Here is a 17,801-nt window from a genome sequence, read left to right on the forward strand (position 1 = left end):
CGTTGACAGTGAACACGGACAAAGTCAGGTATAGAGCACGCTCTATACCTAAAGGTATAGAGCGGCTAGCGCCGCTAAAAATCACACCCAGTGTGAAGTGAGCGGTGTTATTTAAAAACAACAGTGGTCATCACAGTGATGGAAGCTCACTTAAAAAAAAAAGTCATTTTTTTTAAGTGGTGGTGCTATTTATAGGTTATTAATTTCATCATGCGTCTTGCTAGCCAATCACAGTACTGAGCAAAGGGTGTGAATAGAGTCAGCCAATCACAGTACAGCAAAAGACAAATTTTCACGACGGTCTTTTCACGACGGTCCCAAACCCACTTATAGGAGCGGCTACACCGCTCAAAAATGTACCATGCATGATTGTTGGAGGATTTAAGGTAATGAGGAGAGTGGAGGTCATTGCATGTACTTGAGACTGAAAGTTCGACCTGTTAATTGCAGAGACAGATTTATTTGAGACGAGGTGACCTGTTATTGAAAGACTTTTTTAAAAGATCATTATTGGACTTCATGAGCCTCAGTCCATCATCTTTTACAAGGGGAGTTACGTCACATCACGTAGTGAAATCAATGCCAGCGGGGACGATCTCCAAGTGCCAAAGAAAAATGTAACCTCTTGTTTGGTTATATTATGGGTTTTACCTAAATGCATTAAAATGATTTATTTAATAACAATGTCTCTTCTAATCAAACAACGGCTCCCTATTAAAAGTCTGTCTGTGCAACAATATGCAGTATCATGTTCTGTTTACCATTATTATCGTATCTTTAATATCACAATCCAAATCATTTCCCTAACGTTAACTACTATTTTTGGAGCACAGAGCAACGTTTTTGGTGAGCAAGCATATGGAGATGCAAGGTGTCAGATCCATGGAAAGGAGACGGAAAGGTTTGTAATTAATCTCCGGGGGAATTGGTAATACAGAGCACCTGCGCGTTATAATAAAATATTGATACTTGGCGCCAGCGTATGGATAACGTGTCACAAGAGGAAGTACAATGATATATCGCAGTATTGATTTTTTGTGCCACCCCTAGTTAAACAGGTATTGATGATGAGAGTCAAGGAAAAAGGAAAGAGTAGTTACTAGGGAATTAATGCAGTCAATGAATACCCTCAGACTTATAATGCCCTATTTTGGGCGTGTTATTATAGGTGATTTTTTCAAACATTTTCAAAAACCTTTAATAATAGTGAAAATATCGACAAGGTCATGATGCAATAGCTTGTGAGCTTGTACACCGGCTATTTTCACTATTCGTTGCACATTTAAGAGGTTAATAATACCATACATACAGTACATGTGTACATCTCTACTCACACTGATGACTCCTGGAAGGTCGACCAGTACCATCCTCTGTATTCCCGGACCTTTGACACTCAAGGATATTGTCTGAAAAACATAACAAATAAGTCAGTCATAACCCTACAACACACCACAGTATGAGGTTGCATGTCCACCAGGAATATTTTGTGTTCTTGTACCTTCCGCACAGCCATGTTTTAATCGTATATAGACCAATAAAAAGGTTCTAATTGCATTAACCCATTAAGAACGTGAAAGCCTTTACATCGTTATACCTTTAAAACCGGGAAAGCATCTGTGTCATTTTAGATGTTGCCATGTATATATAGCAACAGGATTCTTTAAAAAAAAAGGTAATAAAAAATAGAAGATATTCTGAAAACTTGGCCAAAATTAATCTACCTACTGTAGGAAGACAAAAAACTATGTCTATAAACAGCTGATGACAGATCGGTGAGCTTAGCTGTTATAATAAGGTTGTTATCTCACCTCGGGGCTGACCGTCTGACCGTTCTTCACACTCTTCCTCATCCTCAGCTCTATCTCGTGCCTCAGGGCGGCCAGCTGCAGCAGGAAGGAGAGATGGGAGCAGACAGGTTAAGACGTGGTGAGGCTCTAACCTTCCCAGAGGATGGACGGAGGGATGGATAGGTGGATGGATGGATATCGTTGCTGCCGGGCAGAAACCTCGTATCTCCAAGTTTTTCTCGTAAATGAATGCCTTACTTCATCATACAAGAGTGTCGCATGAAAGTAGTGACAATAGCAGATCAGAAGCACACAACTTGTAGCTTGTGAGCTCGTAGATCTGCTATTTTCACTACTTTAAAATGTTTTTAAAATCATCATGAAAAGGGAACGGCTTTGGACATACAATGTTTCCACCCGACAGCAACGATATGGAAGGATGGGTTGATGAATGGAAGAAGTGATACTTCTGTGACTCACATCCTCCTCCTTGCTCAGGTCGAACTCACGGCCGCTGTCCTTGAACATGGCCACGTGGTGGGGGCCTTCGCTTAGTGTTACCTGTGGGGAAAGAACATGGGGGGGGGGGGGGTCAAAATGGAATAGAATGAAATCAGCTTTGAAAATGGTTCAGTATGATGAATGAATTTGACGATGGCTGGGTAAAAGGGAAACATAATATCAGTGTAAATCAATCAAATGGATCAAGGGTCACTCACTCATACAAGTATGAGCAGCAAAATGTTGGCGCGGCATGTCCCCTCCCCCCCCCCCAAATGCGTCGATGCACGAGCATATTAACCCATTAAGACCGAGGGCGATTCTACAAATGTCTTCTAAATCCCAACAGTTTTCTGAAAAACTTATGTTGCTACATCATTGGTTCTCAAAACTTTTTCATGTCAAGGACCCCAAAATAATATGTATTTGGCTCTCTAAAATGTTTGTTCCAGGGACCCATTGCAGTTAAAGAAATGTGCTTTAAAATATATATATATATTCAATGGTTTGCACAAATTTTCACGATTTAAGCAATCTACAAGTTCATAGCAATCACAAAGTGACACACTATGTAAATCTTGTAAATCTGCTATTTTTTCATCGCCAAAGTATAAAATAATGGTTAAAGTGTTAAAAATCTAAAATTATTGCTTTCCCGGTTTTAATGGGTCTCAAGATTACTTTGACAGGAGAGCGGGTCATCATCTCTCCAGAGCCCCGAGGGAAGATCCTGGCCTGGGCGATCATCTCCAGAACGCTGGTCTTCCCTGCACTCTGGTCACCAACCACCACCACCTGACAACATAACAGATGAACAATCATACACACAAGATATCACACTCTCAGTGTTAAGCAGTGTAGTTAAACACATGATCTTTGATAGATACATTTCTCAGATAAATGACTACAGTGTTTGTTTCCTTACCCTAGGTAAGTGATCCTGGGTGTTGTAGTTTGTGTCGTAGTCTGACAGGATGTCCAGGACTTCAGAGTACAAGTCAATGAGGGACTTCTGCATGGGGTCACACAGGAGACAAAAAAATGATGCTTATACATTTACATTATAGGCGCTCAGTCAGGTAACACTGTCGACTAATTCTGCAGAGCTTCTGAAACAGATGTAACAGATATTCCATGCACAAAATGCATTTAATGCGTGATAAATAACATAATTCAGTCGCACAAGAAATGTCGCAAGAATCTCTGTATGTCTGCCTGAGTGTCCCGGGGCTGGGGATAACTTGGGCATCAAAGTTGGCGTGTGTTACATATGACCAAGGGGTGGGCAGTATCGAGTGGCAAATCAATCAGACAAACTGTTTCCAAGAAGCGAAACACCACAAATGTCTGTATCCGTCTACGGATGAATCTCCATGTGTTTGGGAGGGGTGTGGGTACCGACTGACTTCTCTGAATGGCCACCCCGACCCATCAGCTTCACAGACCGTCACATTTGTGCCACTGCATCTATGTGTTTGTAATATGGGCACTGGCTTCCCTGAGTGGCTAACCCCACCAGTCGGCTTCACTGATTGGCTGACTTTGAGTCACGTTTGTACCGCTTCACCAATATAAGTGGTGGCGTGTGAGTAAATGTGAGATAAGTCTGAGACTCCAACATGTACAACTACTACATCATTGGGTAGGCTGATGCCCTCTAGTATGAATCATGTGGATCTCAGGATGAGAACGGCATAGCTCCAATGAGGATCTCAGACTTCATATGGCCAGCCAGTGACAGTAGTCATCGATGACGTATCTGTGACATATGACTCCAGATTTGGCAAGGTTTCAGCCTGATCTCAACTCCATTAACTTCCATTATAGAATTAAAGTTCAATATTTCAAAAAGTATAAAACATTGAAAGAAATTAGTGGAAGTTGGCCTACTGGCAGTTTGCACAAGAAACGCGCCACTGATTTGTCCAGCGGTTTGCAAGATTAGCTCTGGACAAACACAGACAGACAGACAGATCGACCCTCTTATAGATGGCTAGCCTCCTGCAGAGCCATGGCGTAAAAAACGCAACAAAGACATTGATTGATACTGTATAATTCACAGTTTGCATGAGCGTCTCACCTTGGCTTTCCTCTGGTGGATTCCCTTGTCATCTTTCTGCAGAACCACTTTCCTCAGCTCTTTGTTCTCCTTCTCCAATCTTTCCAGCATTCGCTGGTACTTCATCTACAGAAAACACACCGGCAAACACATTAACAAGCCTTTTATACTTCATCACACCGATAGCAATAAGCATCACTGACTAAAGCTAGAATACAGGAAAACTGGAAACTTTACCAAAAACTAAAGTTTTAGTAATTATAATTTACTTACAAAATCTAGTACAAATGTTTTTTGTTTGTTTTTCTTTATATTTGATGCTCTGCTGGGTAACCAATTTCAATCTGGCGTCCCTATTTTGGGCATGTCATAATAATAGGGGTGTGCCGATACACTAATTTCACGAAACGATACAATACGATATTTGGCTCACAACTTCGATACGATTTCGATACGATATGATACGCACTTTTTTTATAATGAAAATATATGGAGGAGAAAAAAAGAAAATGCAAACAAATAATTCTGTTTTTGCATTATTCAGACATGCAAACTTGTAGCTTTTCAGCTACAATAGCCGTTTTGAATCCAAATAGTATGACACCTGACCCGAAAAAAAAAAAACATGTTGTCACTCTTTTCACTTCGGGGCCGTTTGCATGCCTGATTATTATGATTGTATTACATTATGAATGTTTTTTTTTTTTTTTCAAAAACGATATTTTTTTTTCCAAAACGATACATATCGTCGCGAAAACGTATCGCGATATATCGCGGGACGATATATCGGCACACCCCTACATAATAACTGAAGTGAGTTAATAATGAATGAAAAATATATACAAGCTCCCAAGGGAAACGTTTGTAGGCAGTCAGGGTTTAGAATGCATAGTGACTATGAAGTTATATGGTAACATACAGACAAGAAATCTAAACTCACTAAATGTCCTCTGTTCATCCTACCATGACACATACAGTAGTAATCAACATCACACGCATGCATATCCACTCCCTATAACAAAAGTACATCTGGAAGGGAGTTTATTGTACCTGTGTTCGGACCAGATCTTCCTGAAGCTGGTCGATCTTTTCTTTATCTGAAGACTGGGTGACGGGAGGGAAACAAGAAAATTAGACCTTCCCCATCGCCCAGCTCGACACACACCGAGCCCCGCTAGTTTCTATGGTTTATCGCGTGCACTTTACATTACAGTGGTGAGCACCAGAGTGGAGAGAAGACAAAGTTAATGCAAAAGAGACAGGAAAGAATTTTAAATCACATTTCAGGCAGTTTTCAGGCGTTTCATTCAGGTCTGTTTCAGCTTCAAATCAGCAGGCTAAGAATCACACACAGGGATCGCAAATCTGACCCTGGAAAAGACGGTTGAGCATTGATCTAGAATCGCACCACTGTACAAAATCATTACAGTGTAGTATTTTTGTTTTCCCTGATTTGGCAACACCTCATTTTCCTCCATGAATACCCTGTTTGCAATCCATTCTTCAGGTTTGAGGGATGAGACAGAACAGATAGAGGGAAATAGCGATAGTGAAGCAGGGGATTTGCAGCAGAATACAGGGAATTAAACACACACATACCTGTACACGAAAACACAAACACAAACAACACTGTGCTAACACTGAGACTAATATCTTTACCATGATGCTGCAAAATCCTGAGACAGCGCGGGTGCAGTAGCTGAGGTTCTAGCGGTATTCATTCCTTACAGTGTTTCGTAATGTTTTGTCTTTCCTTTGTTGTAGAGAATGATTTAGTCTATTATGACAACTGTGACAATGCTTGACCTATTCCTTCCTGCTTGTCAAAGCCTTTGAGATTGTCATACAAGGACGGGTCAAAGCTGTAGTTATAAGTGCAGTTCACACGGCATGCAGCAGAGTGCCACTCCAAACCATGCAGTGTTTTTCTGCACGTTAGAGCAGTGCTGTTGATGACTGAATATGAGTCGCGCACCAAAAATATCTACAAGTTCACAATGCATTGAGACGCGTGGTGATCTTGTAGATATGCTATTTTCGGGGCGCGACTATGTTGTACGACGATGTATAGATCACGCTTAGTTGTTTGTATGAGGGGAGGGAGGCTGGCATAATTATGATACCAAGCAAATGACTGTATACCATTCCAACAGCAAAGCGATATTTAACATATTTAACTGATAGGCATTATGGGCAATGTCATATTCTCAAAATGGCAGCTTGGTGTCTCTTTTATGTAAATGAGTTCCGCGACTAGGGTTGAGACTTTTCCAGATCAAATTATGTCAAACTAATAAGCCATGATAATTGCTTGATAATACATTGGCCATAAGAAAAGAGGTGCTATGTTGGGGTTAATCTTTCTCATATCAAATATAAGAATTAAGTTTCAGTTCAATCTAAACTGCATTCTTTCATTTGGTTCATTGGGTTGATCTTGTCCAGTAAAGGGTTTCTACATCAAAGAGGGGGGGGGGGGGGTTCTGGCCTTCTGGGTGCTACTGCATTACTCGTCTAACTACATGTCCAGAAGGTCTTCTACTCTCTGCTGTCATCTGCAGGGGGTTGGTGTTTGGGTAGGAGTTGGGGGGGGAGTCCAAGTTGAGCTGGGGACCTTCACCTTTCGCTTGTGCTGAGGGGGGCTGGGGCTGGGGTTCGGGACGGTGGCTGGGCTCGGAGGGTTCGGAGGTGGAGGTGGAGGCGGAGGCGGACTGGGGGCGGGCTCTGGCGGTGGGGGTCGCGCGCTATTGGCCGCCGCCGCAGCGGCCCGCCGGACCTCCTCCTCGTGCTGCTGAATCTGCTGCTGAATGAGAATGAGCTCGCCAAGCAGACCCTGCTGAGGGACGGCACAGTGAGACACAGGAAGTAGCAAGAACCACAACAACCAGGCCAGTGTGCCACACCAGGCATGGGCTTCACCTAATACACAGATCCAAAACAGAACAACACAAGTCTGCATCCACCTATTTACACAAGGCCTATGCAATGTAACACACACCATGCCCACTGCTACTGGCAAAGGGTGTAAACGGTTTCTAATGTCACCATTCAGTCAAGATCAACGGAATCAGGGTGTTGGGCTTTCGAGAATCTTGCCACTATCATCAGTGTTACTCAACAAAGTCAAGTCTCTCTCAACCACATGTGGGGAGATGCAAAACTTTGCCAGACTGAGAGCAGCAGAGTAGGCTACTGATACGGTTTGAGCAACCAGCGCCTCTTAGCCAGTGGCACACAATGGCGATTCCGTTCTCTTTCCTTGGAGTAATCCAGAGAACAGGCAATCAGTCATTATGGCCTTGATGATTTTAAACTAAGTCAAACAAACAGGCTATACCATCCAACCCATCATCACTATGTTCTCTATAAATACAGTATACTGTATGAACCAAGTGGACTGATTCTGAGCACAGGTTATTAAATAAGCTACTGAGGACCATTTAAGTATGTCTTCAGTTTCCTGTATTGAATTTGAGACAGTTACTGACTGTTCACTTAGGGTATGGTGTGTTTTTTTCTTCTTTTTACCAACATAAAGAAAAACATATTTTAGTGTGGTTCAGCACATAGGCGTTTGGCAATTGTGATCATAATCACTAGACTGATGATAATTGTGATGATGATGAAATAAGCAAAGCAAGCGCTGGGATGCCGCTCTAAGGGATGGAGCAGGTCAGGCTGCAGGGGAGGAGGCGAGCTTGGCTTTAGTCCAGTGGTCCCCAACTCAATGCAAGTTATTTTATGATATTTGAGGAGAATGCACAATTAACACGGAGCAAGGAGTCACTTTCAACGAGGAGGACCGTCAATTTTACCTAACTTTTTTTTATACATTTTAATTGATTTGAAATTGAATTTCCTTGCTCTGTACAGTGCATACGGTAAAGGCACCTTTAGATCGTACTTGGCATTTAATATGTATTCATGTTGGGACCACGACATTAGACTATAAGCATGGTAGAGGAGAGGAAAAACTCTGTCCATCTTCTTCTGGTTCGAGTCACTGCTATGTGGTCACACATCCTGTTGAACTGTAAGTATATAAAGTGTCCAAACAGCATTAAAACACACGCAGCACCTCGTCCCTTTGCAGAAGAGGGACCGGACAAACATGACAGACATGACAAGAGTGGAGAGAGGTCAGCAGGGTTGAAACATAAAAGGTGCATACAAAGTGGGTTTGCCATAGGCTGCTGTACAGCATGAAGCAAAAACAAGGCACGGTCTCCTGTGACGCTTCTGGAAAAAAAAAAAACACATTGAGAAGCATATGAGAGGGAAAGAAAAAAGCAATGGTCAATATCAACGTAAACATGAGCTACCATGTTGTACTCTGTCAGGATGAGTTCCATGTATACATGTTGGTGACCCAGTACCATATACTAGTGCACTGGTTCTCAACGTCGGGTCCGGGGACCACTAGGGGTCCAAATGGACCCTTACGGGTGGAACCAAATGGACCCGTGTTTCATTTGTACGCTCAGTTAAATTAACACTTTTTACAGTGCATATTGGGGTCCTAGAGATAGCAAATTGTTATCAAATGGGGGTCTGTGGCCAAATGCATAAAAAACTTGAGGTCCTTTAAATAAAATTCAAAGAATGTTGAGAATCACCGTTCTAGTGGTACTGACTGACAGCTTCTGCTTCAGGGCAGGTCTATACTCTCACAAAGTGAAACAAACCGTTTTCTTGTGGTGCCATTTCACAATCACTATCACATAAGATAGCCTTTTTATGACAAAGCTAGCAGCCAGATAGCTTTTATAAGCCAAAGCTAGCAGCCAGATAGCTTTTTTAAGACAACGCTAGGAGCCAGATAGCTTTTGAATGACAAAGCTAGCAGCCAAAATATAAGGGACACTCACTTCCACATTCAGTGCAGCTAAATGAATCACAGATGACCCAAAATAATCATAAATATAAAATATTGTCTGCTGAATTTCATAACTAAATATCTGCTTCTGTAAACCATTATGTAGCTTTAATGAATACTGATTAATTCCTTCATTATTCTTGACACTAAGTGGAAGTGAGGTAAGCCAGAGCACAATTCACCATATTCACACGGCAACTCTACCCCGAGTGTGATGTAAGAGCTAAGCAGCCGCAGTGTGAATATGGTCACACGGTGACAAGAAAACTCCTGTAAAGAGTCTAATGGTGGCCGTGTGAATGGTCAGTGACAGCAGACTGCACAGCAGAATCCTCAGTGTTCATTTAACTGTGAGAGTATGAACAGAGAGCATTGGGAAGGTGGAGGTGGAATAGAGACAGCATGGCAGTTACAGGCTCACCTTCTTGTACTGCTTGTCACTGCTCTCTGGTGTGGCTGCTGCAGCAGCAGGGGCCGCCTCTGTGGCTTTTAAGGGAGGATCTCCTGGTGTTTCTATCAAAGCAGACACAAGGATACACATCACAGTTACCATGTGACAAAAACGCTGTTTATTATCGAGCAGAATGCTCCAAGCTGAATCTTAAAATAACTACTCCCATGACCAGCAACTGACAGAGAAGCGTGGTTTTCAAACTTTTTGTCAAAATCTCACGGTACACTTCTGTCCAAAGCGGAACATAGCCGATCTACAAGCTCACCACGTCGTGATGCGACGCGTTGCGACACGTTGTGAGCTTGTAGATCAGCTATTTTAGCTTGTGTGTGTGTGTGTGTGTGTGTGTGTGTGTGTGTGTAACTTGTATCTGTACTGGGAAATGAGAGGGCACAAAGTACTGATATAGTACATTTTAAAATAATTCATTAAAGTTTGTATAGTTGTATTGAAATCATAATGTGTGGTTGTCACAAAATCCACAGGCACACTTGGACTTACTCACGGCACACAGTTTGGGAACCACTGCCTTCATGTACAGCAACAGAACACCCTTGATTAGTAGAAGCAGCAATTCTCAGGTGTTTGGAAAACTCTTGCCAACATTATGCTTACCGCCGTTTTGTCTGGTTGAACTTACAAACCAAATTGCCGTACAGCTTTGACAGCAACTGCCATTGACTCATTCAGACAAAGTCTACTGACTTATATAATATCACATGGCAGGTGTTACGGAGTCATGGTACTGGTATGCGCTCTAACATGTACACAACCTGTATAAATACACCGCCCTTCAAAGTGTCATAGTGGAACAGCTAGCTTTCATCAGACCACTTTAGGAGGTTGAAGTTGACGGTAGTGCGCCTAAAACAACAAGGTAGTTCGGTACACAGAAGAGGTGTGGACTGGGCTGGAATGAAAAGCTACTGTGTGTGGAAATGACTCGGGGAGTATCCTTGTAGACTTACTATTAAGATTAAATATGGCCCGGCTCTATTTTCCAAACACCTGAGTGGTTTTCACCAGCGGCACACACAAAAGAAAATGTCACCAAAGTCAATGGCTAGTGATCCAAACAGAGCACGAGTTATAATGTTGAGAGCAGCCAGTGGTTTTACAGCAGACATGTCACCACGTTGGAGTGACAATAAGGAAATGACAATGACAAGATTGTAATATTCACATATTTCCCCCTTTAGTCTCTGTCCTTTTGTAATATAATCTCAACACACTAGTATTGTGCAAGAAAACAAACATGCTAAAATTTTTCATTTGTCATTCCGACATGGTGGCGCGTCCATTGTACTCTTTTGTTAGCCGCTCTCTAAGTATTCAGAGACAGACCTCTATTAAAGAATGAACACCTCAGAGGTACAGGGAAGGCAAAGTAAACAGGCAGAGCATAATCCTGTTAAATTAGCTAAAATGTAGGTCAGAATTAGGTCATAATGGAAGAGGAGGAGATTAAAAGGACCATAGAGGTTATCCAGCATGTTTAGCTACATTTACGGCTTAGCCCAGGGGGTATACTTGATATTACTGCTGGCCATTTTCCATATAAACTTGCAGACTTGAAACTTAGTTTATTTAACACACTAAATATTTTTCAATCAAAGTTACATTATTGTTGCATTTTAAAGCCTTTTTTTGTTTTGTTTGTTTTTTCGTATAAAGTTAAAGCTCTATATTTGGTTAAAATACTTTTTCAGGTCACAAAACAAATGTATCCAATCAGGAAAGAGTTAAGAGTTATATCAGCTTCAATTTTATATTGTTCCACTTTCAATTTAGATTTGTTTTAATCATTTATGAGTGTTCGAGTGATTGAACAAAATTGGTATCCCAATCTAAAAAAAATCATTATCTGTTTACTAAAGGGCTGGGGGAGACGGGGAGATGCCTATTACTGAACAAACACGCTATTGCATATTGCATCGGAATATAGAGCTACTTAACGCTTCTATCACAAACACCATCTTTAAATGGAAAATGGCCTATGTTTACATACTGTATGTTATACAGACAAAGCTGTAAATAGACAATGACATACATTGCTACTGGCATGGTCCTTTAACGGTAACACACTGGATCTGTTGTTAAGTGCACTGGATCACAGCATAGGATCTAAAACAATTGACTGAGGTATTTTGCGTTTCTGAATTGATATTAATATACGAAATATAACTTATTAATTTGGGTTAAATGAATTCAGTGAAAAAAAAAAGAGTCAATTTTGTAATCTCAACTGAACAAACCAAAAGCTAATGCCTTATCAAACACGTTAGTTTCAGTTCTGGGAAAAAAACACTCATCCTAGTTAGACCTTTACCGCCAGGTGATGGGACATACATATAATACTGATGTTGATCAAATTAATGTCTTTGGCATCACCAGTTCCAGAAGCACAGGTCTGAATAAAAGCCTGCTGAATGGGTTCGCGGTGAACATTCCCGGGGAAAGATCCGCATCATCGGCTTTAGCTCCAACCCACGGCCAACAGCTGACCGGATCCACAAGCAGCAGGAAAACCATAAAGATGTTGGGGTCAGGGTCAAAGGGTGGGGGGGGGGGGGGATTGGCTGTCATGATCCTGAAATTTTAGTGATTGTGATTGTTACGAATTGTTTGCCCTTTTGGCTTTGTAAGCTAAACGTGCACAGGGCAGATATGACTATATAATAATAACTTCAATGAACAAAGACATTTCTGTCAATGACCGGTACCAATAATCAAAACAAATAATGTACAATGGCAAAATAGGCCCTATTTAATGTATACTTTCACAGCCAATCTACAAGCTCACAACGCTTCGCATTGCAACCCGTGAGCTTGTATTTTTATATTTGAAAACTATTTCAACAGATGAATTTAAACAGATAGATCTGGGAAAAAATCTGATTATCTAAAATGATTGCGACCAGGCGATTATGTAATAATTGTGACAGGCCCAGAGTTCAACCAGGGAGAGAAGGGAGCAGGGAAGTGCTACTGAACGTGGTTGGGGTGGGGGTTACACACCTAACAACAGATGCAGACCAGCTCCTTTGACTTCACTACCCAAAATCACACCTGTGGAGAACGTGGAAGGGGGAAGGGGGGTGGAAAGGAAGGACAAACATAAAATAAAAAGATGATAAAAGGCCAAAGCAGAGGCTGGTCAGAGCAGGATCACTGCTGGATGACACAGGGCAGCCGTGCAAACCCAGAGGAAAGTTGTCTGGGGTTCAAAGATGTATGCAGAGTTTCATTATATGATGAAGGGCTAACTATACACGCATCGACACACTAAACTATGGTTTAGACTTCTTTATTTCAGATTAGGCAATGTTCTTGAGCCACCATGGATGAAAACGTCGAATTCATAGCTTTATATGCCAATATATTCCAATTATATTCAATGTTTATCTTAATTTTATTATTATTAATATAGCACGAACCGAGAATAAGCTTACTGTAGATTAAGTAAGATTTAATAGGTTAATAGAGATACCTAATTGTCAGTAAACTGTATGACATACTTATTGTATTTACTCTTGACTAAGCTACAACGCAGACACTGCATCACTAAAATATCAGGTCTAATAACTCATCTCCTCTGGACTTGCAGCAGGCAGCGATATGGTCCAATACACAGACACCATACTCAGCTTAAGGCAGGGCACCACAACCATGTTAGATGCACTATACGTCTACAGTATAAGAAGCTTGGTGAAGCTCAATGCCAAAATTAATGCCATGACCGTTAATTGGATGGGAGCCTAGAGAAGCATTTACTGTAGCTACATGTACAGTACAATTAGGACTATTCTCAATCGGGTGAAATCAAATTTAGATTTGAGCTTTGCATAAAATGCTTAATTTCATTTCATTCTGTTCCCAAAATCACAACATCTAGAAGATGGAAAATATCCATTCATGATATTGATACTAGATTATCAACTGAGCAATAATTAGGCAACTCTACGATTTTCTATGTTAGGAGATCCTTATGAAGGTGCGGTGCTAGATTTGTCAGGGCTGTATACTCACCGGTAGACAGGAGACTTTTGAGGAAAGTGAAGTGCTCTCCCATTTTGTCCATATCAGGTAGTAGTTTAGCTATTTCCTCTATCTCTGGAAGGGCTTTGGTCAGTTTCTCTGCGTTCAAAAGACAAGAAAGGAATCAGTGGTGTGGATGGTATCAGTACAAACACAAATAACTAAACAAGGTTTTGATGACTTCAAATACAGATTAGTGAGTTTAAATGAACCATAAGAGAGCATTTGGAAAGCAGCCCCACACATGGAAAGCCTAAACAGACAGATCTGGCTCCTATCCAAGTACTGTACAATTCATTTCATACATGACTGATTAACTACAGTACAGTGTTGTTTGCCCAAAACTGGCTGGGAAAAGCCACACAAGCAGTAACGTAAGCAATCTTAATTACACCTTTTTAAGTATAATGTATATTGACCTTTATCCACACACAAAAAAGTACCCAGCTCAGTATCATTGTAGTTAGTATCCGCCCCTGGACTGGGAGGTTGGGGTTCAATCCCGACCTAGTCATACCAAAGACTATAAATGGTACCAATAGCTCCCTGCTTGGCCGGCTAGGGCTCGATTGAGGGTAAATTCATGCAAAATACAAGCGTCATGTCCAGGGGGTGTACTTGAATATCAAGCTGCCTCACCTACAGAAACAGGAGATAGGCTTCTGACCTATGGGTCACATGGCTTGGGAACCGTTAGTTCCCAAGGATACTTAATTACTTTATCAACAATATTCTTACAGATATCAATCTTTTTTATATATGACTCATTGGTGATAATAGTTTCCTACAAAAATATTTCCAAGACTTTAACTGGGTTCACAGTACTTCATGACACAAAACAAACATAACATATACTGTACCTAGATCAATCTGTTCACTCAGTTCCCAGATGAAATCAGGTATCACCCAGTTATATTCACTAAAGTCAGGTAGGAACTCCTTCCATTCTTCGTATGACTGGGGGGGAAAGGACATATACGAAAATGTTGATCAACGTAAAAGCCTTTAAAAGGTTATGGAAGCTCATGCAAGTACTAGGGATGCATGATTAATCCGTCATCATATCGTGATGGCAGAGGTATCGGCCTTAAATATGCAAAATTGGTCAAATCGTTATCTGAAAAGAATCCACATAATTAGATGCCATTTTATTTCATGATAAAATGTTTTGGAATAAAAATAAAGCATACCTATACGCAAGTCTAGTAATATGACCATCATCTGATATCGCAGAAAACATACAGTGATTACAGAGAGTAAATGATGATGCAGTTCTGCAGTATGGGAAATCTTTTTTTTAGGTCAACTGCCCATTTTGTTCTGCCCATATTCCTATACTGTACATTCATTGTGCTGTTTGTGCCACAGACAAGGGCAAGGTGTTGAAACCCTAGATAATATACACCTAAGTTGTGCCTTTATCATCTAGTAAAGTTAAAAATAGATGTGTAGGGTGGACACACCTACCAGTCCAGTTTAAACAGAGACTGGAATGCCAGGGACCATTTTGTGTAATTCAGACCATGTTTCTTGACAAGTACAACCTTGACTTGAATAAATAAACATTGGGGTCAGTTCGAGGAGGACTACAACTGTTGTAACAATGTGTACAAAAAATAATAGAATAGGATAAGCAATATTGGCTGCTACATACAGTAACATGAGTCAGTATCAGAAACTGTTCAAAATAAAGAAAATGGCAACTTAGACTAAAGTCCTGGCATAAATATCAGCACCACATTCAGTACTATCCTGTGAGGATCAGCAGGCATGTGTCAATAATTTATGCAACAACTACAAATTCCTGTCCACCACTATACTAAATTGATTCTGATCCATTGACCAGTCCACACACTGTTCATTCACAATTTCAAGTGTACCTTTTTAGCTGTGTAGCCTCCACCCACAGCAGAGCCCAGCAGAATATACCGGAGCTTCAGCAGCCTGGCGGCGAGGCGAAGCCCCCAGAAGTTGCGCTGCTGCTGGTGGCCCCGGCCCCCTGACCCGGGCGGGGGTTTGGGGGGCCGCATGGGCAGCCGGGACATGGAGGTGAAGTGGCGGGCTGCTGTGCGATGCGGGGGGCGCTGGGGGTTGGCATTCGCTGAGTAGCGGTGGTGGATGGCACGGGACAACGGGTGCAGCTTCTGCAGGGGCACTCGGAACCTGATCCCCATGTTGTTGTTGGAGACTAGGTTCCTGCATGCCAGGCTGTGAGAAACATAAACAGTGGGCAGTGGCATAGATCGTCTCCCAAACAAGCAAGGTTAACAATTGTCCCACTACTTTATTTCTGAAAACAACAAACCATTGATACAAGTGCCCTGATTATTGTACACCAAAATAATTGGCTCCAATTGTGCAGGGGAAAAAGAAGCCCAAGAATCATGACTGAACCATTAGACGCAGGCTTATTGCAACATTGTAACAAAAGTGACAGTAGACAAGTAAATCCTGCATGCCAGGCTGTGAGAAACATAAACAATGGGCAGTGTGGCATAGATCATCTCCCAAACAAGCAAGGTTACCTAGCTGGAACATGTCCCAATATATATAGGATATGACATGGCACAATTAAATGACCATTTATTTAGCAGTAGATGTTGACTACTACTGTGTACACATCTGTTTTCATGCAACGTTTGATACTTTCATTGCTGCGACTGGAGCTGAAACCACATTAACCACAGAGGTTAGCACTACGTGGTTTCCATTTACAGTCCAGATTGATTGATTGATTGAATGCTTTATTAACAGTTTGCAAAAAGAAGCACAGAGGTACAGTTCCCTACAAAAGGATGCTAAAAGGATAAACCCAATAAAGCACTATGGCTTGTTTCCATTGGGGTCCTGTGTATTCAATTCATCAAATTGAATAATCGATTTGTTGAGCATGTGGAGACAGGGGTGGCATAGCTATGAATAATATATATATACAATATGGTGCTTACAATCGCAGCAGCCAGCTAACAGTGTTACCCTATAAACACACATTGATAAGGCTAGTAAGTAGCAGCTCAACTGTATGGCAGCTCCACTGTCTGTCCTCCACTGTGTGTCAGTGACCAGCAGCTAATGTTATCTCAATAAAAACAAACTTACCAGGCAACGTTGCTGCCGACGCGCAGCATAGTGCCGTTACCAACAGCGGGTAAAAGGCAAGGGTCGTGTAAGTTCACTCTAGGTACAGTTCAGACCATGTTTCCAAGAGGTGGACATTTGTTTTGCCTGACAGAACAGAACGGCTAACTATTAGCTCGTTAGCGAACAAGGGCACAGAATGACAGCTCCACTTCCGGCCGGCCCGTTCAACCTCCAAATCTACACCAGCGAAACATCGACCGATGAATAGGTTCCTACATCCAACCAGTGGTGGAAAAAGTATTACATGTTTTTACTTAAGTAAAAGTATCAATACTGCATTGTAGAAATACTCTGTAAGTACAACAGTATTGGTATCAAAATGTACTTGAAGTAGCCTAGGCTACCAAAAGTAGAAAGTACTCATTATGCAGAATGTCTCATTGCATACGTTTTCAAATGTATAAATTATATAAAAATCTTTTGAAAATAGCAGATCTACAAGATCACAATGTGTAAAAAATGGCCGAAATGTATATAGCGTTGAAGTGGTTAATGTGTGTTTTGTAATGATAATCAAAATCTACTAATAGTAATAGTAACTAAAGTACAGTACTTGAGTAAATGCACTTAGTTACTTTACACCACTGCATCCAACTATCAACCATATAGAGTATTTTCTCTCATGATTGGATCAAATTGTAAGACACCTGTCACTGAACAAAATCAATGATTTCTGTTGGAATATAGAACTACTTAGGCCTATATCACTTACATTCCCTTTAACCAAAGGAAATGTGCCTGTTCATACCGTTATAATAACTATAGTTCATACAGCATAGGCTGAATTAAGGTTTCATTACATTGGGTGTTACACAGTAATACATTAATATTACAGCTGCTTATTTTAGTGATTCAAATGTTTGTCTATGCAGTCAATTTATTACACGTTTTAACTGGTGGTGCATATTTTTTGTATTTTAGTTTTTATGATAAATTCTTATGTTT

The 17,801-nt window shown here is 41.1% G+C and overlaps 1 protein-coding gene across 7 annotated transcripts in view; it reads right to left on the bottom strand.

Annotated features, from left to right (window-relative positions):
- opa1 (OPA1 mitochondrial dynamin like GTPase) overlaps window positions 1–17,003 on the bottom strand; it is a 53,183-nt gene extending 36,180 nt beyond the window's left edge. Inside the window, exons 1-14 of one of the 7 annotated variants that reach the window (XM_084065765.1) lie at window positions 16,815–17,003; window positions 15,596–15,911; window positions 14,576–14,672; window positions 13,707–13,814; window positions 12,696–12,746; window positions 9,645–9,736; window positions 6,968–7,183; window positions 5,398–5,451; window positions 4,369–4,473; window positions 3,214–3,300; window positions 2,970–3,083; window positions 2,268–2,348; window positions 1,809–1,883; window positions 1,335–1,406 (exon numbers count right to left, since the gene is read on the bottom strand). In XM_084065765.1, the coding sequence (XP_083921891.1) occupies window positions 1,335–1,406; window positions 1,809–1,883; window positions 2,268–2,348; window positions 2,970–3,083; window positions 3,214–3,300; window positions 4,369–4,473; window positions 5,398–5,451; window positions 6,968–7,183; window positions 9,645–9,736; window positions 12,696–12,746; window positions 13,707–13,814; window positions 14,576–14,672; window positions 15,596–15,911; window positions 16,815–16,843 (1,497 nt within the window). In that variant the 5' untranslated portion in view covers window positions 16,844–17,003. Of the gene's footprint in view, window positions 1–1,334; window positions 1,407–1,808; window positions 1,884–2,267; window positions 2,349–2,969; window positions 3,084–3,213; window positions 3,301–4,368; window positions 4,474–5,397; window positions 5,452–6,967; window positions 7,184–9,644; window positions 9,737–12,695; window positions 12,747–13,706; window positions 13,815–14,575; window positions 14,673–15,595; window positions 15,924–16,814 lie in introns of all 7 variants that reach the window. The other 6 variants (XM_084065764.1, XM_084065763.1, XM_084065767.1 and 3 more) reach the window with 6 other exon arrangements.
- Between the last annotated feature and the right edge of the window lie 798 nt (window positions 17,004–17,801).

The sequence above is a fragment of the Gymnoscopelus microlampas genome (assembly GCF_963454915.1).
Source record: "Gymnoscopelus microlampas genome assembly, chromosome: 9".
In the NCBI taxonomy this organism is placed as follows: Eukaryota; Metazoa; Chordata; class Actinopteri; order Myctophiformes; family Myctophidae; genus Gymnoscopelus; species Gymnoscopelus microlampas.